General features: G+C 35.7%; 1 protein-coding gene across 4 annotated transcripts in view; it reads left to right on the forward strand.

The window, feature by feature from the left end:
- LOC144634541 (uncharacterized) overlaps positions 1-25037 on the forward strand; it is a 52256-nt gene that overhangs the window by 2299 nt on the left and 24920 nt on the right. For 2 of the 4 annotated variants that reach the window (XM_078493526.1, XM_078493524.1), the window contains exons 2-14: positions 11147-11363; positions 14281-14334; positions 15328-15384; positions 15477-15722; positions 15987-16149; positions 16531-16641; positions 18433-18527; positions 20082-20144; positions 20375-20435; positions 20889-20933; positions 21959-22173; positions 23004-23060; positions 23410-23476. In XM_078493526.1, coding sequence (XP_078349652.1) covers positions 11208-11363; positions 14281-14334; positions 15328-15384; positions 15477-15722; positions 15987-16149; positions 16531-16641; positions 18433-18527; positions 20082-20144; positions 20375-20435; positions 20889-20933; positions 21959-22173; positions 23004-23060; positions 23410-23476 — 1390 coding nt within the window. In that variant the 5' untranslated portion in view covers positions 11147-11207. Of the gene's footprint in view, positions 1-4745; positions 4885-7710; positions 7784-11146; positions 11364-14280; positions 14335-15327; positions 15385-15476; positions 15723-15986; positions 16150-16530; positions 16642-18432; positions 18528-20081; positions 20145-20374; positions 20436-20888; positions 20934-21958; positions 22174-23003; positions 23061-23409; positions 23477-25037 lie in introns of those variants that run through there. The other 2 variants (XM_078493525.1, XM_078493527.1) reach the window with 2 other exon arrangements.

The following is a 25037-nucleotide window of genomic DNA, read 5'->3' on the forward strand; positions in this document are numbered from 1 at the left end:
AAAACTGAAAGCAGTTTTGGCTTCCTTTCCAATTAAACGCTGTGTAACATATTACAGCATTTTTAACTGATTCTTTTACAATAACTTACAAAATTAATCACCCAATATTTTGTCGATTTAGGAGAAATTTGTCATCCGTCTTGATTTACTAATGCGTTGGTATGCGCAGTTTAATGACCACTTGAGGTCCCCTGAATGATAATTGTTTAAATTACATTCCAACGCTTATTTTATATGTATAACATAGCCAGCACATCCGCAGGAGTTAAACAAATAGCACGACTGCGCAAGTGCAAATGTTATCGCCCGGCTAAGCCGCCGTTTATTTTCTCGCTCGATCTAAGCAAGAAAAAACCTCGTTAAAATCTTGATAACTTTGCCAGAGGGTTTTTTTGCGGTGGCAACATGTAAACCAGATTTTTTTATTTTATACATTTATCTGACTGGCGTTCAAGTTATTTTCTCTGCAGCTTGAAGAATGTTTTGGGCAGTTAACGTTATCGAAAGAACAACAATAAATTATTATGTAGCAGCAGTAAATGTAAAGAAAACATTAAATTAGGCATATACCAATAGTAAAAAAATCGGTAGTTGTCATGGACATATTTTTTTTTTGCTTTTTTATTTTTAATTAAAATAATATGTTACTGTGTTAAAAATAAAGGTAATTTTTTTGAAGCGAATTTGGCTACTAATTTTTAGTTATTCTTTCTATCCAAAAACGTGAAGAATTTGAGATCGCATTTCCTTACAAACACTGTGCATGCGAGAAAAGAAGGCGAGAAAATCGCGACCACATCTATAAGTTAGTTGCTATTCGGTTATTGTGATTCTTGATATTTAATTCCCCTTTGGTTACTAGCGTAAAATTTTTTTACAGATTAATTTTACATTTACGACCCATTTTATAGTTATTACAAAACACAACAATGTGATATTACAATACATGTCAACTCGGATTATAACAAATTGTGACAATATTAATATTACAAGACCTTACATGCAACTTGCCATATGTGAGTTAAAGTACTGTAGAGCAATAACTGGTATTACAATTAAAGACAGGTATTGCAACTCATGACGTTATTACAATATTGATGACAATACACCAATATCGCAGTTCCAGCGTCATGTCGCTCGTCGTATTTATCCTTTGAATGGCCTCTTTATTCGCAGTTTATACCACGACTTCCTTACACGTTGAATAAACGACATTTCCATTTTAAATTTTTGGGGGGTTTTACTTATACATTTTTGCGGTAAAATCCATCGTATTAAAAAAGGAAAGGTTATAATTGAATTTGTAGAAATTTTGATCGATGCCAGATAACTTTTGACAAAGCTCATTCACCTAAATATAGAGCTAAAAGAGAGAGAGCATGCGTGACGTCCACGAGGACGGTTTGTTTTTGAGCGGGAGCCATTCCCTCTTTCTTGGCCAAACTTCGCTCGAAATCTGTGCTTTAATGTCACCTATGCCGGAGAACTCTAAGAAGAACAACGAGGCGCACGAGGCCCACTGATGATGAGGTACGAAGCGAAGCGTCCGTTATGGATGACAAGACCTCCAAAGAAGGGCCACTGTCAGATGAGCGATATGATTGCAGGGGTGTGAAGCTTCTAAGGACAAAGCAATCTGCGTCTTGATGCCAAGGCCGCGAACGCGAAGAGCGACCAATGACGTCGTGAGAGAGTCATTCGTCGAAGTTAGTAGTCTACATTTTTAGCGCGGGAAAAGTTTTGCGGAAAAAGAATTATATAAGCCGTACAAATTTCCCGCGTGAGACATTGAGCTTAGACGCTTCTAAGCCCAGCGTTGCTGTTTTTTATGGTAAGGCACAGGGGACTTTCTCGCGGGCGTCTTTTCGCGCAGCTCGCGTGAGGGGTGGGTAATGAAATGTACGGTCAGGACTCCAGATGGGGGGTTTAGTAGCTGGGGGTGATTTCAGAGGTTTTTTTCCCATTCTTCATATTACAGCTATCTTGCCTTCTTTGTTTATCCCGCTTTTCCGTGCCTTTTTAGTTTAAGCGTTTTTTTAGTTTTTTTTTGTGTGTTTTTTCTAAATGAATGAATAAAAAAAAAAAAAAAAAAAAAAAAAAAATAGAGCTAAAATTTAATAACCGGTAATAAAACTAATTAATGATTACATTTTTGTCACAAGCTTTCGGTCTGTTTGACCGCACTGGTTGGACATGAATGCATGGAAAACTAAGCTTTCCACCTGGCTTGATCCCTAGATGTTTGTTATGGTTGACTCATTTTCTGGTAGCTTTAGTCTTTGATTCATATAAATTGTGAAACTATCTAATACGCAAATTATTTGACTTTGATTCCCTGAAATGTCCAAACATACTCTGCATTTCACGCTATGCTTGACGTATTCATATATATGACGGATATAACTGCAAAAGGTTTACTATACATTACATTACAGTACTGCATTGACTTACACAATACAATAATGCGGTTGTCACACGTCAGGATTCTATAATCAGTGGTATTTAAATTCATATTTACCCCGATCAAAATAAGTTCCTGTTAATATCCTTTGGCGTCGGCGTTTCCAGATATATTTATCAGTTATATTCATATTTTTCATAATTCGTAAGGCCTCAGTTTAATGAAAAGCAGTCTGAACGACAGGATAAGCAAGACTTGCTAACGTCACATAGGTAAGAAACACCTCTTATGCAAGTTTCTCAAGTTTTTTCGTCCGCACTACAGCAAAAGCGTTCTCGGTTTAAAACGCAAACTTTTCATTATGCTTATCTTCCACACTAAAATATTCGAAAGCGTTTATAAAAGACCACGTTCGAAGACATTTCAAAAGTGGAGACTTTTGAGCAAAGTGAACCGTTTCAGTTTTGAGAACCCATAATTTGTTTTGTATGTGGCTGAAAACAACGCCCTTTTCAATTGCTTTAGTGTGGAAAGATCGGGAAACTGAGGCATGCGTTTTGAAAGCCATGAAAAACGAGGAAACAGTTGCGGACACATTGTTGCTCGTAATTTCATCGGTGAGAAAACGAGCGGGACACAAAACAAATGTTTTGTTTCCATTCTGCGCAAAGCGGGAAACATTTGTTGCGGACACACTGTTTCTGAAAAAAAAAAATCAAAAACATTTTTTTGTGTCTCGGACACAAATTTTGTCCCCACAACAAATGCTGCGCACGCGGGTAAACAGGGAAACGTTTATTTTTTCAGCAACAATAGAAACCTTGAGGTGAGAGTACGAGTACGTGACTGAATATGAGTACGACCGATCAAACCAAGTGTAATTGTTTTCGATAATCGCATTTCACACCAATCTCGTACCAGAAGTCTTCTTATCAACTGGTTAGCAAGAGTCCTAGGGAGGATTTAAATTTTTAAATTTTAAAGTTGTACTCGTACTCGAGAAATGATATAATAATTGTTAAGCTTGGTCAAGAATTAGAAAGATATTGATCAGTAAGTGGCACAAGATACTTGAAAACAATTCTTCCAGCAGAGGTCAAAACTTCCGCTGAGCTACAGGAGGCTCGTAGGAGCTCGGCCATTTTATGGCCTTTAAATATTATTTAAAAAACATCGAATGTTACTATGCTTAACGTTTTCAATTCTCATTGGATTTCAGTCACATTTTTGTTTTGCTGCAATTGAGTGTTATTTTGGGCTATGACTTCCTTCCCTCCTTTTTTCTAAACTAATGTACAGAAAAAAAACAAAGCTCATTAAGGAGCACTTAAAGGGATTGTGTCACGGCTGATTGAAGTTTATTTTATTCAGTTTTGCCAAATACTCGCTATGAATCCTAATGTTTGCAAAGGAATTACTTGTATGGATCTAAATGACAAAACCATAGCTTCATTGTAACCAACTTTGTCTCCCGGGCGATAAAATTTAAAGTTACAAGCAAACGAGATTAACTTTGAAAACTGTTCCGCCGAACAATCTTTCAAAAACCCCTATCGCAATCCGTTTCAATCTTCGTCATTTCTGGCCATCCGCACCTTTTTTTGTATTTTTTGTGTTATTGAAATGTCCCTTCACTGTTTTAAGAGGTTATTTTTATATTTCACTAAACTTGATGGTCATTTTCCCATGCCTTAATTTGGCTAAAATTCGTGACACAGCCCCTTTAAGAATTGCATTTTTTTGCGTCATTGCTATTGTTTTAAATTAAATGATAACAAACTGACATCAAATCCGTCCGGTTCAGTTATAATTAAAAACATGAAAATGACGCGTAGCATTATAAAATAAGGTGCACCGAGACAATTTCCTAAAAGGCTAACAACCCTGAGGATTTAATAAACATTCAGGAAATGTATGATATGTTGATGTTGATAACAAGAGCAAGGAAACTTCGTGAGAATACACCATCTTTATTGACACTTTATTTTTTTTCTTCTCTCAAATTCTACATTTGGCAATTAATTATTTAGGGACAACTGTGAGTGCAATACTGCATTAAATACCATAAACAAGTTTAATTGACTTGATTTTATAACGTTGGTAAATTTTTCCAAAATAGAATTGGAGTTAATGGAAAGAAAATTAAAACGAAAATGAAAACATTGAATTGATTTTGTGCACGACAAAATACAGGAAATTGAAGAACTGAGCCGTTGGCTACGTGACAAAATTATTCAAATACTGCGACTTTTTTAAGAAAATTTGTTTTTCTATGTGTTAAGCAAACATGCTTGTTTGAGGACAATTACGTCAGTCAACACCGAGGTGCTCAGTTGTCAACCATGGCCAACTGCTCGAAATAAATAAGTTGGCTTGTTTCTTATACACGGAAGATTCACCCTTAACTCTGCAACTGCACTACAGATAACTTGACGTTGCTTAGTTGTGCACCGAAGTTCTGAATCGTGTTCAACCTTCTTAAGGTATTGTTTTCCGTTAAGTACTAGTTATTTAACTTGCGAAAATAATGTGAATGTCAGCTTAAACAAGACACAAGCCCATCTTCGTTATCGACGGACTTAAAAAAAATGTGCGAAAATTCATTTTGCGCTATTGAATTCTAGGTATGAAAGCAATACTGCGATTTCTAGTTACTGATTGTGTGGGTACTCGTCGACATCTATGATATGCATGTGGGCTGTGTATTTAAAGCATTGCATTTCTTTAGGTGAACTGGTAGTTTATAGTTACCGAGTGCAAGGATGAAAATTCTCCATTTCCATGTTTGATTGCCGTGATGTTTTAACACAACAAGTATTTATTTCATGTATATTTCAAGAGCACATCTTCAAGAAATTTAAAAAAGGTCATGAACGCAAGCAAAGTGAATAAAGAATTTAGCTTTGATAATTATAATTAAGGTTCTGATTGTGTTTTGTTGTTTGAAATAACACTGGGGGTTAAAACAAAGAAAAAAGCTTTTATATGTAGACTGACCATCCACCGCTTACACTGGCTTGCTCTAGATAACAATTTTTAACCACTATAATACACTGTTTGAATAGCAAGTTTTTATTCTAAATACTGAGCTAGCTAGGATAAATCGATCGCATTCAATTCCCAAGAAATTGTGTATTTCAATGCAAGGCGAAAACTGTAAACATGACGATGTGAAATACAAAACATGCTCAGATGCAGACGTCGAATGAGCATAGTCTCTAAACCTACAGCAATATAATGAAATAAAATGCAAAGCAAGCTCAACAATAGGGGCCTTGTAATCAGGAATTGTGGCGTTTAGAGTTAAGCGTTATTTACAGGAAAGGATACATTTTCGGTAGTGCAGGGTATTTATTTTACAAATAAGGATAAAAATAACTAATACAAAATTAACTGTACTGGTTTTATTTGCGTTTAAGGTTGCCATATTTGGTATATAGAGTAACGATACGTCATTCATCACCTCATTCTGATAGCCAATTAGCATTCGTTTCGTTGTACGTGATTCGCATTGTCATTAAGGAATAGCTAATTCGAGAAAGCCGAAGTTGTCGGAAAAAAAGTAAAAGTGCACGGGTAGAAGTGGAGAGCAACTGCACGTGCTGAAGTACTAATAAGATGGCGACATGACAAACGCGAATTTGCACGTTTTCTTTCTCTTCAGACATGTGGAAACAAGATACTTTTAGTCCCCTGAAATTTAGAATAATTTCCAAAACTCAAAGACATGCACAGTAAAAGTGAAGGTACAGAAAAAAGGGCTCTTGTTAGGAAAAACAAAATCTTCACGTGCAAAAAATAAAAACTTAATTATAAATTTCCTTTAGGCCAATATGCAAAACTTTCAAGTGAATACCCAGACCACCTTTTGGTCTTGTCCCGTGTACTTTTGTGTTTTTTTTCCAGCAACCTTTTACGAATAGGCCTTATGCATGATAACGTCATAAGCTCAAAATTCACCACCAAGCCTCGTTCGGCAAATTATTCTCAAACTTTCTTCACCTTCATGCAGTTTTTATGAGGGAATTCTCTTCCTTTTTGCTGCTTTGGGAATTCGTTCATGATAATATTTACAAGTTTACACCTCGAAAGCAAGGCTTGGTGGTGAAACTAGCCAGTCTGACGTAAACATGCATAAGGGCTATTAGCAGATACACTAAGGTACCAGTCCTAGACTATACACCCTTGGGTGTTTATAAGTTTGGCAAAAAGAATCCGTTTTTTTGGTTGGAAATTAACTGGAACGAAAACGTTTTCTAAAACTCGAAGTTTGTATAGAAGCCGCGCTTTCTTTCTCTGTTTAAAAAAACCCAACGGACATTTACGCACCAATAGTACGTTTCTCTTTCTTCGGTTCCAGTCCTCTTTGGCCGTGTTCACACTTAGTGCCCGAGCACTGGTACCTGGGCACCGGCAAAAAATAGCGTCGTGTTCACACACAAAAAACCAGGTACGCAAGTACCATTAAGTACCCAAGTACAAGGTCGAGCCCGTGCCCGAATTATGGCGTGGGCACTTGGAAAAATAGCGAGAATCGTACTCGGGCGCCGTGCCCAGACACCAAGTGTGAACACAGCCTTTAAAATCTGAATATCAAGAACCATCTCAATTCAGTTGATGGTCAATTGGTTTTGCAAAAATCTTTACACTACTTAAGGATTAATCCAACAAGGAATTTTCCATTAAATGGTAAGCACCCACGAGTGGTATAAATTCATCGCTCGTTCATTTATAATCGATTGGGTCTCCCTGTAAGACCTAAAATTTATTTAATTTGTCATATTCATGGCGACAAGTAAAAAGTTTAGCAGCGATATTAAAAAAGGAACTGTTTGTTTTACCCTCAATGAAGAAAAAATTCAGTGGTAAATCAATGGTTCGGTAAAGCTGTACGTTGTGTGTTAATCTAGTCGAAAATGCAACGTTAAATCTCATGTCCTTTGCGTATAGACTATTCTTTTCATCACTAGTGTTATTCCTCGTTAATTTAAGGAATAGCGTTTTGTTGACACCGACCTGGCAGGACAAAAGATTGATTTTCACTCTATAAAGTTATTAAGCTGTCAATCTGACACAGGGGCCACTTTTTGATATTACGTTAGGCTGAGCATTTCAATTCTGATCACGAACACGAATTGAGATAAAGAATTGTTATGTTTTCTATAATCTCTTACGATTGTTCCGAATAATTTTCATAAATTAACCGTCCATTTCCACCGCTACATGTCCATTAAATTATTCATTACCTCAGTGATTAGTTTTCTTATCATCTACCCGACAATAAGATCAAAGTTGAAATTAGATAATCTAATCTCGCACGCATTCGAAAACAACATCATTTCCGCACTAATATACTCTGCAATATTTTTCTTCTTTGGGAAGGTAAGGGACCTTCAATTTGTTTTATTTTTCTTTCTATTCTTATCGATAACGTGGTTTAGAACCTATTCCTTAGAATTGAACCATGGCAATTTATTTATTCGTAGCCAAACTCAGCTGTCTTTGGGGGAAGTGAGTTTAAATGTCTATCTCTGATAAAAGTTTGAAATTGATCATGAGATTGTAAAAAAACAGTTCCTTAAAAACTCCTTAAGAAATTCTAGCCATAATGGAAAAACTTCATTTAGAGTGAAGCGCACAGGAACGTCCTCAGAAATCGTTATGTCTGTGTAGTAGTCAATTTGTTTGCTACGGGCGCCAGTTGGGATTTGTAGCTGATAAACTAACGCCTTCGCATTTTGTGGGTTCTACATCTGAATTAAAACCTTGTCGTTTGCTATTTATTATAAAATACCGCTTTGGTTTTATACTGGCGATTACAACCTTTGACTGCCGTCCTTTTTGGTAACAAACTTTATTTTTATAAAAACACATATAGGTAGTTTACAAAATAATCTGTTGCGGACCAGATAAAAAGTGAGTTTTGTCCGATAATTCCTTCCGCCCTGATAATACGGACTGTGATTTTATTGATGTCTGAACGGTAGGGCCTCTATACAGCCCCAGATACAGACGAAACTAACGCTTATCGGACCGTGTTCTCGATTATTAATGAGTTCGGTTAATAAAAGTATAACCTCCCTGTCCCGAAAACTATATGTATGTATTCGGAATAGTCATCACACGCTTAAGCATAAATCCTTACGAGTTCCTGCAGTATATTGATCGTACAAACAGGTGAAATATCATTTAAGATGGTTTCCGCTCCGTTTCATATTTTTATGTAATTTAAATGAGTAAGATAATAATAGAAATTGAAAATACAGTTAATGCCACAGTTATCGCATTTGTGATTCGCGGGTTGCTTTTGTCGGTAATCGTACTATTAGTGGAAACGGATCTTATGTCCATCGAAAGTTTCTTCTAAAGAGCCTTTACTTTTACAATATATCCGTCCGTAATCCATTTTCTGCTTAGCAAGCAAACCCAAAAAGTCAATTGTTTAATAATAAGATTTCTGTCGCTTTAGAAGAGAAACCACCGCTTTTATCGCCAATCGTACTGCCGACTCCAACTGGTCGCCGTCTTTCAAGAATTAAATTAATTATATATACTTTTTGACAGATTTTTATCGCAATTCGTATTAAAATGGAATAAATTTCCACTGACGTAATACGAGATAGGGATATTACTTAACGCTGTCAATTTTTTAAATTTAAAATGAAGAGTTACACTCCGGTTGTACTTTTCCTATCCATTTCAGACGCAATCTGCTTTCTCCCTTTGTTGCCTCAGTTACTGTTGATGTCACTATAACTCTCGTGGTTAAAAATTAATATAAGGAAATGCATCTTGTTCGTTTGCCACTTAAGATTTGTCTTCTAAGTTTAGGAAGAGAAATTAAAATCTAACACTTTAAATACGTTGCCAGAAATCTTTCCACAGATTTTTTTTATTTAGTTAATTTTAAGCAAGGCATGATAAGAGAATAATATTCCGTTTCTTCTCTCAAAGCCTAGCGAATCCTCTATGGTCGTTATTTTACCACTACACATGTACTTCAACCATTCAGTGTACTTTTCTAATGGAAATGTCATTGAAATTCGATTTTTACTAAAGTGGGGCTTAAGCTCAATCAAAGAATAAAGGAAGTATGATACGGCTAATATCATCTGTTGCTATAGAAAAGGGATTCACATTACATAGTGCTTTTTAACAGTGAAATGTACTTTATTTTCGTTAGACTTTTCAACGTAGGATTTCTCAATTTGTTTGGTTGTGATATTTTTATATTTTTTTATAATTGACTCCACCAAAAGATATCATTACCTTTTTATAGTCCTTGTAATTTTCAGAGATGTTTTGTGTCATAAAATAATTCGCGTATAGCTAATAAGTTCTCTGTATCTTAATTTCGTTTCGTGCCATGAACCTTACAACTTTGCGAGCGATTGTCGTTCTTATGTAATGGAAATGCATATATTCTGAAAAGCATTATATCCTTTGAAATCATCCGAATGCGTAAAGAATAGTTTATTGATTGCTCAAATGTTTGTTAAAAAGACATACCTGCGTAAAAACTGTACCCTGCACAGAATTATTATTGTTATCGTTATAATTATATTTTACTAATACTGCATGTGAACAAATGAACAAGCTAAACAATTTAGATGATTTTCAATTATTCGCGATCAAACAAGCTCCATGTCCATCTCAAACGAAATCCACACAAAGCAACAATCTAATTTAATAATATGCAATTAGTATCACGAAACACTTTTCAAAAAACGCTACAGCTGAGCAATCGTATTTGAACTGGGTTTTTAAAACTACGAAACCTCTTTTTATTCAGCAACATTTTTTTTGTTGGTTTTCATTTTTTAACCCTTAATTAGTAGAGAAAATATATTTCGTGAAGAAATATATTTTTTGACAGAAGTGCCAATATGGGCGATAGGTTCAATCATAATTTCTTTGTCTCTTTTGTCAATAAAGGTCAATTTCTATGGCAGTTCGCGGGGTTCGTTCCGTGGAACGGTAATTTAAACTTATCGACCAAAATCAATAAAGGAAACTCGATAGAAAAAAAAAACGAATAATCGTCCTGATTTTGGCTACAGTCTTAGTTTCTTGGGCCCTCTAAACTGGATAAAACAAAATAAATCTAGCTACAAATGTAAATAACGAGCAAACAGCTGATGGCTTTTTTTTATTGTTTTAATTATTGGAAAAACTGAAAAAATGGTTGTAAAATTCCATGATATGAATATCCAGTTGGGACAAAACAATTCTTTGAACGAATGTGGAGTGTTAAAGCAGTCATGGCGTGTTTTCTATCAGCAGAAGCTTCTTTAAAAATACCAGGCTAAAAATTTAATTACTTCGTTTTCGCGTAAATATATGCCTATGGTCGTGAAGGTATTAGTTTTTTTTCGTGTTTGCTCGTAATACTTTTCAACGCCATGCAGTCATTTAAACAAAGGACTTTAAAGCTCCCCCGCTGAAACAGCCCACTAACAACGGAACACAAGAAATAAACAAATTAAAATTCGTTATTTATGACAAAGTTCGATTGATTTAAAAGCAATAGTTAAATTTAAGCAGATATTTGCTGGATTGAGAACGATTGCGATGGAAAGTGATTAAAAAAAAACATCTAAAATGTTAGTTCAAATTTAAGTCTTGCTAATGACAGACCTTATGTCACCGTGCCAGCCAAACAGAACCCGTTTAGCGGAAGTGTCAATTAGCATTGTAGGTCAACATATTTGCCACAATATTCAAACCTGACATTTTCTTTGACAGAGACCGAACTCCAGTGAAACTGCAATATCTTGGATTGTGTCCAGTTTAAACTGCAGCAAATATGCGGTCGCTAGGGATGTTTTGGCGGCTCAACATGCGAATCTGCAACCAATTTTTGTTGGTTCTATGGATTTTCACCCTCTACAGTAACGTTGAAGGAGTTCCCAGTGATGCAACCGTCATGAAAGCTCGATGTTACGCAAACTGTCTCACTCAGGTAAGGTTGCTTTTCAATATACTTTCTCAAGAAGCTGCAATTGCCTCCTCAGTGAGTTATCGATGAAGTCTGAACCAGTCTTCAAATTTTAATCAAAAGTAAAAGTTCCTTGAATGTTCAAGCCGTCAAATCAAGAATTTGCTATAGCAGGTTTAATTTTTTAATTGTTGTATTTATTTCGATAGGTGACTTGTGAAAGGTCGAATATTAGTATTTACGGTTTAACACTAAATGCCATACTTTACAAATTCATATCTTTAGTTTTTTAATACTCAGAACACAACGTAAACTAAACCGAACGGATATAAAGCAATCTCTTTTATGCTTACCAACTCTTTAGGATTTTTTTGAGAGGAAGTCTTGGCCCGGCTCGATAATCAAATAAGCAATGCAAATATGCGGAATGACGTACACAGCAAAATCGAAACGGGAACAATCTTTCCTTTTTTCTCTTTCTGCAGCTGTTGTTATCGATTGTTAAGGCGATTTGTCGACTTAAATTCATGTCTTCTTTGAAAAGCAATTGAAATATATTTACCCGAATTTGATGTGCTATTTCAAAATTGAATTATTCTAGAATCTCCCTAGAGCGTTTGTTGTTAATAGTATTGCGCATTTGATGTTTGCGGGTACTTCCGAAATTCACAATGATCACGAATCTGCAATATCCTTTTGATTTCCGGTGATACATAATCCAAGACTACAACATGTCTTTTAATTCTGCCGGAAAAAGGCCCTGGTTTAATTCTTCTAAAGTTTAAGATGTCAAATTAAGGATAATTACTTACGTTTATTGTAAGCGATTTAGCATTGTGTATAACGCGGTGTAATTACAGTCTTTTAAAATTCCTGTAAATCCAGAAGCGGTATCAAAACACGATTGAATTGGCTTTTTTTTTCTTTTAACAATCTACTTTGAGATTGAACTTTAGTGGGTTCGTTTTGGCGTTAATAGTCTGAATATTTGCAGGAAATATGAGCTCGTGCAAGTGCCGAATTTCATATACATTGCCATTTTAAAGTCAGCAATCATTTTCAAAGTCGATGCAATGATTTAAGGCGGAAATATCAAGTTTAAGTTCTTTTGGGTAGCATCATTTAAATCATTCGTTGGACTTCGCGAATATTTGCATTTTTGGCAAGAAATGAGTCGAATTTCACCGCTCTAGTTTACAAATACAGTACATTACGTTTACACAAGGTTCTTAGTTTGTGTAGCTTGATTAAATGAGATTAATAGCCAAATTTCTCCAAGTTAGGCAGCGAGTGCTCGGGTACAAAATTTCATGGTCCAAGAGAGCAGGAAAATAATAATAAAAATAATAATAAAACAGATTAAGCTTAGAATGTCAGTAGAGTTTGACACAATAGTCATAAAATAAATGGCCCCTTGTTTTTTTGTTTTTGTGTTTTCCGCTTTAATAGCACCAACACCTGCCATATGTTTTAAAAAAACTTCGAATTATGATTGAAATATTTTTAATTTTGCTTAATCAGAATCAGTTGAATGTTGGTAATTTTGTTGAGATAAACAACTATAGCAAAGATGAAAATTACAGCTTCAGTTTCTATCCAATGAATTGTATTAAATCTGATTTGCACGTTTTAATTAATTAAACTCAGCCAACATGAACAAATAAAGCTCTGTGTGTTTTAATTCTCGTGAAACTAAATAAAATTTTCTCGTGAGACTAAACGCTTAAACCAAATGTATAGGTTATATTCAAAACAGTAAGATAAGTTGTATTTTGTTAGTTTTATTTTAGCTTAATATAAATATGTAATTATTTCCGCAGCTAAAGGGTTTCTATAGTGACAGTTTTTAGCAGTCGAGTTCCACAATACTGCAAGATGCCCTGTATACCTTTGAAGATATATTTCACCCTTTCTAATTGGCCGCTTCAGCATGTCAATCATAACAAGTAGTAGTCGCGTGGTCAAAATTATTAGGAGACAATTACTCGAAAAAGTGAAATGATTGTGTTTCTCCGAGCAGTATCGCTTTTGTCGCATTAAGCATTTTGATTTCAACGAATCAACACGACTCACAGAGGGTTTTTGTTTCAAAATAAAACTGATCAATAGAAGGTCATGTGGGTCAACCTAACCAATATTTGTCAATTTATTCACATACGGCTTCGACTGACAACCTCCTTGTCTAATATATATTTTAATGAAAAAACATATAAAATGAATCATTTTAATTTTGAAATGGAAAATTTAATACAGTTACCCGAGTTTCACGCACAAAGCGATCAGCACTTAAATAGAGTCTTGCATAACGTTAACATTTCATCATAAGACTCACTGTGCCGTTAGAAGAATTAATAACTTAATAAAATACAAACAGTGTGCTTGGAGAGATCTTGTTTTTGATTGACTGCTTGTAGAGACCCGAATATAATAAATATAATACTGACCTGCACGTGAAAGATCATTGCATTGCTATATACGCAGTTTAAGCTGTTGCAAAAATGAAAGACTGAAAACAATTTAGTGCTCTACCAATAGAGCAATTGATTGGCAAACCAAAATGGAAGGTGGTCAGTTTGTGAGTTTGTGATATACCTCGTAAACGATGAAACTATGAAAGTGAATACATGAAAATTCAAGCCTGATTTTTTCAGGCTTTGTTTTTGCGACTGCCTCATTTGCGTACAAATCTGCGAGGATCTTTCCAGTATCAAATATGTGATTGGATTCTATAGTACATATAGTTGCAATCGTACTATTTATTAGGTAACCACGCCTGCCTTTTTGCTTTGGAATGAAAAAACTAAATCCTAGCAGAACCTACCCACTGCAATTTGGCAATCGTAAGATACACTGACATTCGAACTGCTGTGCAACATCACATTCCACGTTCTCATGATTGTAATCAATCTCTTAATTTGAATGATTTCTACCAATTTATTAGAATGCAATTGCCAACGAAACAGAGAAGACTTGCCTTACATCAGCTTGCCAAGAAGTAAGTGTTTTAGACAATTGTACAATTGCATCACTTTAACAAATAGATTCCATTTTGCCATGCGTCTGCTCAGTTATAGATCAAAGTTGACGTCCAAAATGTGGTAAGAACAAAAAAGTGGCCCACAAGCCGCTAATCGAGTGGGTCACTGATGTCTTAACACAGTTTAACGCCTTACAGAACGGTTAGCTAAAGTGTGCTATTATTTCACGAGAAAGTTCTCCGGTATCAAAAGAAATGATGGAAAATGAAAATGCCAACGAAAGGAACCTAGAAACGACCTCTACGTCTAACCAGAAACCCATGGGTTTTCATAGTATGGGTTTCTGGTCTAAGTCAATGCGCCTTAAGCTGAGCATTCAATCACCATACTCACAAACACTTACAGCTTTAATATTTCTTTCAAATCAGCCACTGTTATTAGTACCTAGGCGTGCAACTGGACTCGACACTTAATATTTATACTCATTTTCATAACATTTACAAAGACAAGAAGGACAAGAAGGCAATAGGAAGAGTCAACCTCTTACGGGGCATCCGTTCCAATGTGATACTTTCAGTACCAAACGATGATTATGCCAATATTGAAAACTAAAGCCTAAAAATCATTTCTATGAGATTCAGTCCACGAAGCTGTTATCTTCGAATTTTTATCAATAAACAACGTTTTACAAAAGAGAGCGCGATCTTTTGTATTTGACTGTCTTCATGGAACTGTGTGTTTTCCGTTTAAAAATTACTTTGAACGATTGAATCGTAACGCAGCAAACACAACAACGGGAAAACAGCAAAACTGCCCAAGATCAAACGTGATGAACATTTCCTTTTTGCTTCTGCTCTGAGTTTTGAAAACAACGCACCGACGTCATTTGTGCATCTCTCCTCTGATAGATCACAGGCATTAACCAATCATAGCGCGCGTAGTTTCCCGGTCATTGTATAATAAAAATCAATTATATGTGGTGATGTGATAATTGTTTGTTTGTCCCACAGTGCTTAATTCCGTGTGGAGATCCTTTTTCTGGCGAAATATCATGCAAGCAAAAATGTGTAAGTACAATTTGAATTATTCAGTTGCAAAAGTTCATTTCCAATCATGTGTAAAAAAGTGTCAATCCTTCAGTTTTATAATTCTCTTGCAGAACAACGTAAGCAGTTGTTTGAAAAGTTGCGAGTTTTTGACGCTGGTACAGAATTTCTCCTCCATATTAAACGGAGATGGTTCTACCCCACCAACACCTGCCATACCTACAGTAACAAGCAAGAATTTTACCTCAATCTCACTGAAGTGGGATCCAGTGCGTAACATGAGTGGCTCTGCCGTTTACCTAATCCAAGTAACCTTTACCGGAGAGCAATCAAGATTTTCTCCTAGATACTTGTCAGAGGTAAATCGTCCAGATATTAAGAATACGTTCTGTTGCTATACGACGCCTGCATTACGTTTTCTTCTGTTTTCTTATTGACAGGCCTATTTTTCAGAGTCTTTCTCAGTTTCTAGTTCACTTTAATTATCGCTCTCGTTTTTGTTCACTTCTTTGATTCTTGTTTTCGTCTCGTTCTTGTTACTTTTTTTAACGCTCCTTGTTATCTGCGTTAATTTTTTGGCACTCGTTGTGGTTCTTATTTTTTTTCTATACTTCTCATATTAGGTCTTCGTCAGCCCACAGGCTACAATTAAGTTTGAACACCCTTGCGTCTACAGTGCGCTAAGTCCTTTTAAGTCAGAGTACACAGACATATTATACAGATTCAAAGTTGCTGTTCTGACAGAAAATTCGTCTGTGAGCTACGGACCACAAACACTGCAAATAAGTAAGTAGCGAAGTATTGTTTATTATCATTTTTGTGCAACTATATTTTTAGTAAAGAAAGTACATAATTCATTTTTACTGCTTTTCCTTCCAGGACTTGCCTAATAATTTCGCTCGGTTATCGTAACAAATTTTCTCGCTATTGAATTTACTTTGTCTTGCGGTGTAAAAATAACTAAATTCTGTCCAAATTTTAAATGACAAAGAGATGACAGCAATGGAAGCCTGCTTGTTTCTTTTAATTATGAGCACCAACATGGCGGCATTGTTTTGTTAAGAGAAATTATGGTTTAGAGCATCTGCTCATAACTTCAGTTTGGTGGCGTTTCCATTGAGGATGCCATCGTAAATATTCTTTATTTAATTGCTATTCTTTCTGCAGCCCTTTCCAAGCCCGACCCTGTCACAAATATAACAGTGGATAGCTTGGTGTACGACAGCGACAGTCAGGGAGATAAAATTAAATTGACGGTTTCTTGGATTCCACCTAAAGGTAAGTGATAAAAAGGGTCCTTGTGAAGTGAGTGTATGTCTTATCGACTTACAATCAATTGACAGTCAATCTTTAGACCCAATCTCGTCAGTCAAACGTAAATATCGAGTCCATCGCACATTCAAACAAGTTGAAACCACGGATTTCGTTAAATTTTATTATTACAGCGTGAGATATAAATGCTTTAAACTGTTTACGGCAAAAAAAAAACGAAAATAAGCCGCGGACTCAATCCTTTGTTGAAAAAGTTCCTTAAGAGCGACTGATGTTAAATATCGAGAATCCCGCGACAGGACCGGAAAATCAAATTTTATTTTATTTTGTCAAACCATTTTCAAAAATATTATCAGTAAAAGTTCCAGCGAGTTTAATTTTTTGTAAAATCCAGAAAGGTTCTAAATTCCCAGAAGAATGCCAATATTGTCAGATGGAATTAACTCAAAAAAGAGCACTTTCAACACGTACGCGATTATTGTAAGAAGAAAACTTGCCTTGGTTTCATTTTTATACAGTTTGATATTTGTTCTGTGGTCATTATGTCGAGCTAAATATCATCTTGAAGTAAACAGGTACTGTCCTTTTTTATCCTTTTTAAAAATACAACTATCGCGATTCAATTTAAACACTAAATTATAACTAATTTGAGAAGATTGAGAAGGCCATAACTCTTCTAGTATACGTATATCTCATGACCAATAAAACATTCTAAAGAAATAATTATGCTAAGTGAAAATGCTAAAAATTAATGAAACCAAGAAAAGTTTTCTTCTTTCTTTACTGGCATGCTGAAAGTGCTCTATTTTGTGCAAATTCCATTCGCAATTGTTGGCGTCATCCGGGGTATTTCGCTTGAACTTTTGTACGATATTTTTAAATTAAGTGTCGCGGGATCGTCAGTTGTTCTTAAAATTTTGTTGACACAATTAAGGGTGGTGTTAGATTGAAAGTTTTGCCAAAACTTATGGTTGCCAAATGTGTTAGTATTCAACAAATATATACTGAGCGCCATTAAAATGCTTAATTTCGACTTTAGCAAAAGTCCAAAACATTCTCTGTGGGTGAAATAAAATTCTCTTGACGTTTTAAATTCATACAGTAGGCTATTTATATGGCGTGAGATTCGAATGCTTTTTACTGTTCACAGAGGAAAGAGGATAGGATATTAATTAACGTGGACATATATTTAGTCATACTTCTAGTTTAAAGACATACCACGACTAGTGTTAAGTTAAAAAGTAAAGATCAAAATTAGAAAAATTAAGATCGAAATTGGAAAGAAATAAAACACGAACTAAGTCCAGTGCTTTTCTCGCGATCTCAGTACTCTGTTTTTTTTTAACCTCGTTGCTAGGGTCGTAATTCCAGTCATTAGCGACATTCAGTGTCGTGTCCACTCACCCTGCCTGACTGTTCGTGTCATGTCAAACGAACCTGTTATTCTGAATGAGTCATACCCCAGTCGCTTTCGCCGAAGATTTGAATTTCCCGCTAGAGCAGTGATAAGATAGTCATTGTTTTTGCCGCTTGTGGGATATATTTGAAATGGCCTTACATGGCCATTTTAATATCTTAAAGCAGTTGACCAATCGTTTCCGAGTTTGGGCCGCATTTCTGGATACGATAGGTTCCTAACCCACAAAAAAAATGTTTCAGAGAAAAATTACTTCCATTTTGCGATGATGAAATAGAAAGAACGTCCAACCCTCTTTAAAACCCTAGGTTTGAATTATAGATAATAGATTCTGTAATGTAACGGTGCTAATAGCCTTTTTGTCCAATAACTATATTTAGATCAGAAGGATCTTATTTCAAAATATGGCATGCTCTGGAATGCGGATGCTTCATGTCAAGGTGGCTTTTTGCCTCGTGCGCAAGATACAACAGGGGTAAGAATACAACACTGAGTATGATTGATTAACATTAAAAACGATCCATAGGAACAATTCGTTAGCACATTTCATTGAGAGTAACTACCTAGGTTTAATAAGAAAATACTTCCTTACTAGTAATAGTAGAAACTGTAGAATAATATCAAAAAAGTCTAAACCTTTTTGTAAGTATTATATTATTTTATGGAATGTACGAATAAATAAAATCAACGTAACAAAGAATAATTTAACTGTTGTATTGCACCTGGTCAGTACTTAATAAAAAGCGATATAAATATACTCCATCAGTCGGTGACCACAGAAGTTTTGAATTGGGAATGACCTCATGTAACCAAGCGCGAAAAATCAGCTCGATATCGGGTTACCAAAAAATAACAACAATAGTATGTAGATTAAGGCAAGCCTAAAAGCGGAACTCCCCTGTTAGTTTTAAATGTTTGTTTTTTAATTGTGGAATTACTCAATGGTTCATACTTTAGCATGAGCTGGGTCAGCTTAAAATTTACCATCTTTATTATTTACTACAAAATTGATGAATTCGACATTGCTGATCCTAGCAGTATGCAGGATGCGTGTCACTTATCAACCTAGTAAAATGGCCCAGCTCACAACGAGTCTCACGTAGCTCAGTTGGTTAGAGCGCCCAACCGGTGTCTGGGAGGCCATGGGTTCGATTCCCGTCGGGGACTCAGAATTTTTCTTTGTCCCATGCTCGTGTCATGTTGAATACTTCATCTTCAAGAATTAAATTATTTTTATTATATTATTAGCGTACACTATTGTGTTATGGTGCACGCGGGAAGATTGGGGAGCACGAAAGAAGCGTTAGTCTCTCTCCTCGCTTTTTCTCTCGTTTCACTCATTTCACACAGTGAACACAATGACAAAAATGTTTGCCTTGGGACCTCCCTCCTTTTTCCCAGATTCCGTACGGAGGCTGACGTCAGAAGCAATTTTTTCAACTTGACGTGCTTACTAAGTTTTCGTAGGTATAGGGCTCCGCTCGCGTACCCCTTAAACACAAGTGGGAACTCCCTTAAAAAACAGATAACTAAAATAACCAGGTAATAATAATAACTAAATACAATAGGGACGATAAATAATAATGATAGACAGTAACTAAAAACTGGAAAGTTTAAAATAAAAATAGTAAATAAAAACAAATGAGAAAACGAAACAAGCAAATTTTCGTACAACGAATCCTGACCATTTTCCCACCTGTAAGTATATTTAAGTGCTATTCATTATTAAAGATATTCTTGTTTGTACAAGTTCACTTTCATTTTTTTCTTGTATTGTATTGTATCGTGTTGTAAAAGCACTTTTAAAAGTAGACGTATTGTAAATATTGCCACCAAAGTTGTACTAATTATTGCAAAACGTGTAATATTTACTGTAAATAGCATCTTTGTTATAAGTGTTTCTGTAAGTAGTATTCTACATTAATAAAACTTTATTTTGTATCTTGTAGCGTGTGATATGTCTGTAGGTATTAATTAAATAATTAAAAAAGCAGTAATAACCTTTTATTTTCCTCTGCATTTTTTGCAGCCTGAAACAAGCCTATCAATTCACTTTTTTCACAAGTCGTTGAAATGCAACCACACAGTTGAAGTAAGAGCTGAATAAGGACATAAGTTTACTTAAGTAACGGTTTTAGTGGTATATACGAGCTAAAGCTTATTACCTTTAATCACCTTTACCTTCTCTTTGTTATAAATTCTGTTAAGAATTAACAGCAGAATTTTACTAAGTCATCACTTCACGCATAGCGTATTATACCTTTGGCTTTTAATTTGTTAAGGCACTTATAACATGAAGGCTGTGCCATGTTTTTTCTACAGATTCATTCTATAATTGGGTGCAGTATGAGTGATCCAACAGTATTTACGTACGCATATCCAGGTAAAACACATTACTAGCTAGTTTACTTCACACAGTGGAATAAGCTAATGAATTTTGACTGATTTTATTGCTAATGAATACTATTGTAATGAGTACACCTTCAGACCTTCTGAGACCGTATTTTGTCTCACTTTCCACCAAAACTTGAGGAAAGAATTAGTGTTACCTGTCACATTACAATAAAACATAACAAGAACACCAAGGGATAATTCGGGCTAAATATATTTTTTATTATAATTAACTTCAGTCTTGTTCTCTATCCACCTACAAAAAAGCGACGCGTCGGGTAGACGACACTTCTGGCAGTTCACGATAAACGATTGCCAAGAACTTGGGCCTATGCAACGTTGTTCATTACTCTTGACACTTGGAAATCTATGGTATATATTCGTTACAACCTGACGATTTAACTTTAGAAATGAAGTTTAAGACGTTTTTCTTTTCAACTTTCAGGATGCCAAAACATCATAAACTTTCCAAAAAATGAATGCTATAAATGTAAGTGTTTAAATTAATTGCAGTAGTTAAAGGGATTATTTTCTGGTAGTCTGTAGCCGTACATACAAATTAAGGCTATGTTTACACGGGACCGGTTCCTAACGGATCCAAGAGAAAATCGGACCGGATTGGCCTTCTGTTTTCCCACTACCGGTCCGGAACGGATCCAAACGCATCTAAAACTGGACCTGCTGTTTTGCAAGTCCAGTTTTGGATCCATACCGGACCGGTTCCAGAAGTACCAGGTGTTTATATGGATATGTTTAGAACCGATCCGGATCGGTTTAAGACGGTTTCGGGCAGGTACCTTTAGAACTCTATTACTAAGTTTTTTGTTCCAGGAATCGATTCACGTGGTAGGTACCATGTCATAATATAAGCGGAGTTTTAAAACCGCCTTTCAATTCAAAAAGAAGATTCAACGTTTCAAAGTATATATATATATATAGTTTTCACATTTTTACTCCCTTCATAGCCAATACCTTTTACAAAGTTCTGGAAACACGAAGTTTGCTTCTGTCATGACAATAGAGATTGTGGTTTGTCACTAAGTTATATAACCATTTGCTTCGGTTCTCTATCTAAAAACGTGGGCGCAAACTTGCAATCTCTGCAATCTTTATGTCTAAGCGTAATCGTGTTGAAAATCACAAAACCAAACCTTGAGAAAATAATACCTCCTCTTCAAGAATAAGAAATTCTGCTAATGAGTTTATTAATGAGCAAGAGATCTGCGCGACATAAACCATCGTTCAAGGAAGAGGACGTAGCGGCATAATTGGTGGTAAATGGAGTTCATAAATCTATTTTAATTTGAAAAGATTTACCTTTGCTGAAGGTCAGAGAGGTTCTCAGGGAAACGTTTGAACTTTTTTATTCTCGTCTGTTCTCGTTCCCATTCGTTATCTGAATTGCAGTTGCATGTAAACAACTTCATTCTATAATAAATCTTTATTTCAAATTAAAAAAATGCGATTGAATGATGAAAAGTGTGTAACATTTACTATTGATTTGTCATTTCACAGTCGACCCTCCATCAGCGCCATTGGTAGACAGAAAGGTCAGTAACGTGACACTTGAAGGACCTATGACACCACAAGAAGACTTCCGATTTCAAGGCACCGTGACGTGGAACCCACCAGTTTACCCTTACAAAAAAGTACAAATGTACGTTGTAAAATGGTCTGAAGAAAACAGCAATGCGCGTTCAGGTTTTATGTTTTCTGGATCTACAATAACAGTAAGTTTGGTAGCTTTTTTCCCTATTTTGCTGGGCGTCATTTACCACAGGCCACCCAAACTAACAAATCAGCTGTATTAAAACGAAACGATTTTTCATCTAGAAAGAATAAATCCGACCGTGTTATGAATGCAATTGACCCAAGCTGCTGCTGTGTAATATATTTTTTTGCTGTTTCCCGCTCCTCGTGCCGGTTTGAAGGGATTTCGGTGAGCTACCGCCCTGCGAAGATTTCGAACATATTGCAATTTTCACTGTTTTGCTGCAATTAAATACGACTGGTGATTGCAACATCTAAATAAGAAATTTACCAAGCTTCCTGCGAGGAGCATTCGAAATTTAATAGTTTTTGGCCTTTATTAATATTTATTGAAGAAGATGCATTTGCGATTCTAGTTCGTTACAAATTTTTAATTATAAAACCAATTAAGCAAATTATGTCAAAAGTATAAAGATGTAAAGCTAAAAAATAGAACTTAATGTGATTCTTCTTAAATTTTTACACATTATTTTTTTTAATTTTTTTTTCATCCACCTTCATATTTGTAATCTATTTTTAAGGAATTTCAAAGTGGTGTGATGTCTAACGACTTTACCGACTAAATTACATGTAGAAGTAGCTGTACTAAAGGGGATGTTTGCAAAAGGAAAATTAATTGCTATAGTCCAGTGATAGATCTGAGAAAGATGAAAAGACAGGTTTTATTGGAGTGTCAAATTCAAACAGTTCCTTTATTTAATGTAGCTCACTGCCAAAATATCTGTTCCACGGAGTTAACGACTGTATCTGTGCGTCGGAAGGTGAATCCGTTGTCTTTTCTGTTTTGCAGTTTGTTACTCGTCACACGATAAAAGATTTATTGCCTGGAACGAAGTACAAAATTGAGGTAAGTGGTTGTCTGCAGTCGAGAAAGGGGCAAGTTATTATTTACGGAAAATTAAAGGTAAGAATGAAAAAGATGGGAGGAAATAAAAGAGCAATTTTCTTGTATCAAAACTCATTTCAAATCTAAGCTGTCGCGAGACGGATTCTTTTTTTCTTTTTACAATCCAACACAAAACCCATTAGTGCAGGAAAAATGACTAATCCCTAACTTAAATTTTTATTAAACAACTTTTGCTCAGCAATTGGATTTTCAGGTTTACGAGAGTGTAATTAGATCTGCACTTTAATCTCTTGGTTATTTGAAAATTTAATTTGTAGTTAGATTGACCTTGATGCTGTACATTTTCCAGGTCAGGCCAATGTTTGTTGATGGTAAACCCTCAACGGATTGGACTTCTGCTATCATTACTTCTCCTGGTTGGTACATAATAAATACATAGATGTATATGCAATACAATACCGTAACATTCCGGTTATAAGCCCCCCCCCCCGCTTATAAGCCCCCCCGGTTATAGGCCCATCAACCTGGAAACAAAAAAATACATCCGTTTATAAGCCCCCCGGGATATAAGCCCCCTCTACCGGATGACAGTACTGAACAGGGCTAAATGTTGCTTTTTTGTGCGTTTTTAACTTAAAAACGTATTTCGATCAACACTCCCGAGGCTCGTTTCGAAACGTTTTTTTCCTTCCGCTTATAAGCCCTCCCGAATATAAGCCCCTCCGCTTATAAGCCCACCCAAAAACCCTTACGAAGTTGTATAAGCCCAGGGCTTATAACCAGAATTCTACGGTATGTTATTAGGGCGATCAGTGTTTGACATAATAAAAATTTGGTTTGTATCTGATCTTAAAAAAGTTGGTAAAAACGTATAAAACTGAATAACAATAGGCAACAACACTTATTCCTAGAAGCGCTACATTCTATCCAGGACATTAACTGTGTGAATGAGCATGTGCATTTCCCACAAGTTTATTTAACATTGGGAACATCCCTAGAGACCGGCGGTGTATAAAATACTTATTATGCAAAATCTGAACCAATTTTAACTCTGATGAAGGTAACAGAGAGTTACCGAAAATTCAGTTTTATACGTTTTTACCAACTTTTTTAAGATCAGATACAAACCAAATTTTTATTATGCAATACAATATTTACAGTTTTGAACTTCTAAGAACCTGTTTACGTGGAAGGAGGGTAACCCTCCTAGAAGAACCCTCCTACAATACGAATCACATGGAGTTACACGTTTCAACCCTTATGGGTTTTTGCGAAAACGTACTGACAAGCGTGGACGGGAATCAAGCTATGGAGCCCTGCTCCCTAACGCCTTTTGCGCGCGCGGGAGGTCCACTATCATACCTACGTGTGCACCTCTTTCGCATGCAAAATGCATTAAAATGCACAAACAGTGTTATTTACTGTGCACTTTCTTGTGGTTTTTCTTCCATTACTTGCCCGATTACTCCCTGAATTACACTCCACTCGGTCCAATTACTGTTACTTATCAGTCAATATTCTATTGCCTAAAAGCCCTAATTAATACGTGCAAGAATCTGCTGAATATTTGTTACGAGATTTTCGTAAACAGATATAACGGCGTTTTGTTAGTTGTACAGAGCTTTCATATGTGGCGAGACATATTAAGACTTTCCTTTTTCTAGATTTTTCTCTAATTTTTCTTTTTTTTTTCTTATTTGACCCGGGCTCAAATCCTGGACCCTGCGTCATAAATGGGCTTAGGTGTCTGTTGGTTCTCCTCCTGCTGTGGGAGTTTTTCCTTCCTCTTCAAAAAACATTTTTTTTTTAATTCAACTTCGACCTTTCACTGGACCTTAATACCGGTGCCCTTCGCACCGATGGATTTTCCTGTTTAAATGTTTAAAATTTATTTATTATATTTAGCATTCAAATCACTTGGCTGGTTTGTATACACCCTTTTCAGTCTTTGAAAATGTCCAGTTGGACAAAGCATGT

The sequence above is a fragment of the Oculina patagonica genome, chromosome 13 (genome assembly GCF_052425735.1).
Source record: "Oculina patagonica isolate OP01 chromosome 13, crgOcupat, whole genome shotgun sequence".
In the NCBI taxonomy this organism is placed as follows: Eukaryota; Metazoa; Cnidaria; class Anthozoa; order Scleractinia; family Oculinidae; genus Oculina; species Oculina patagonica.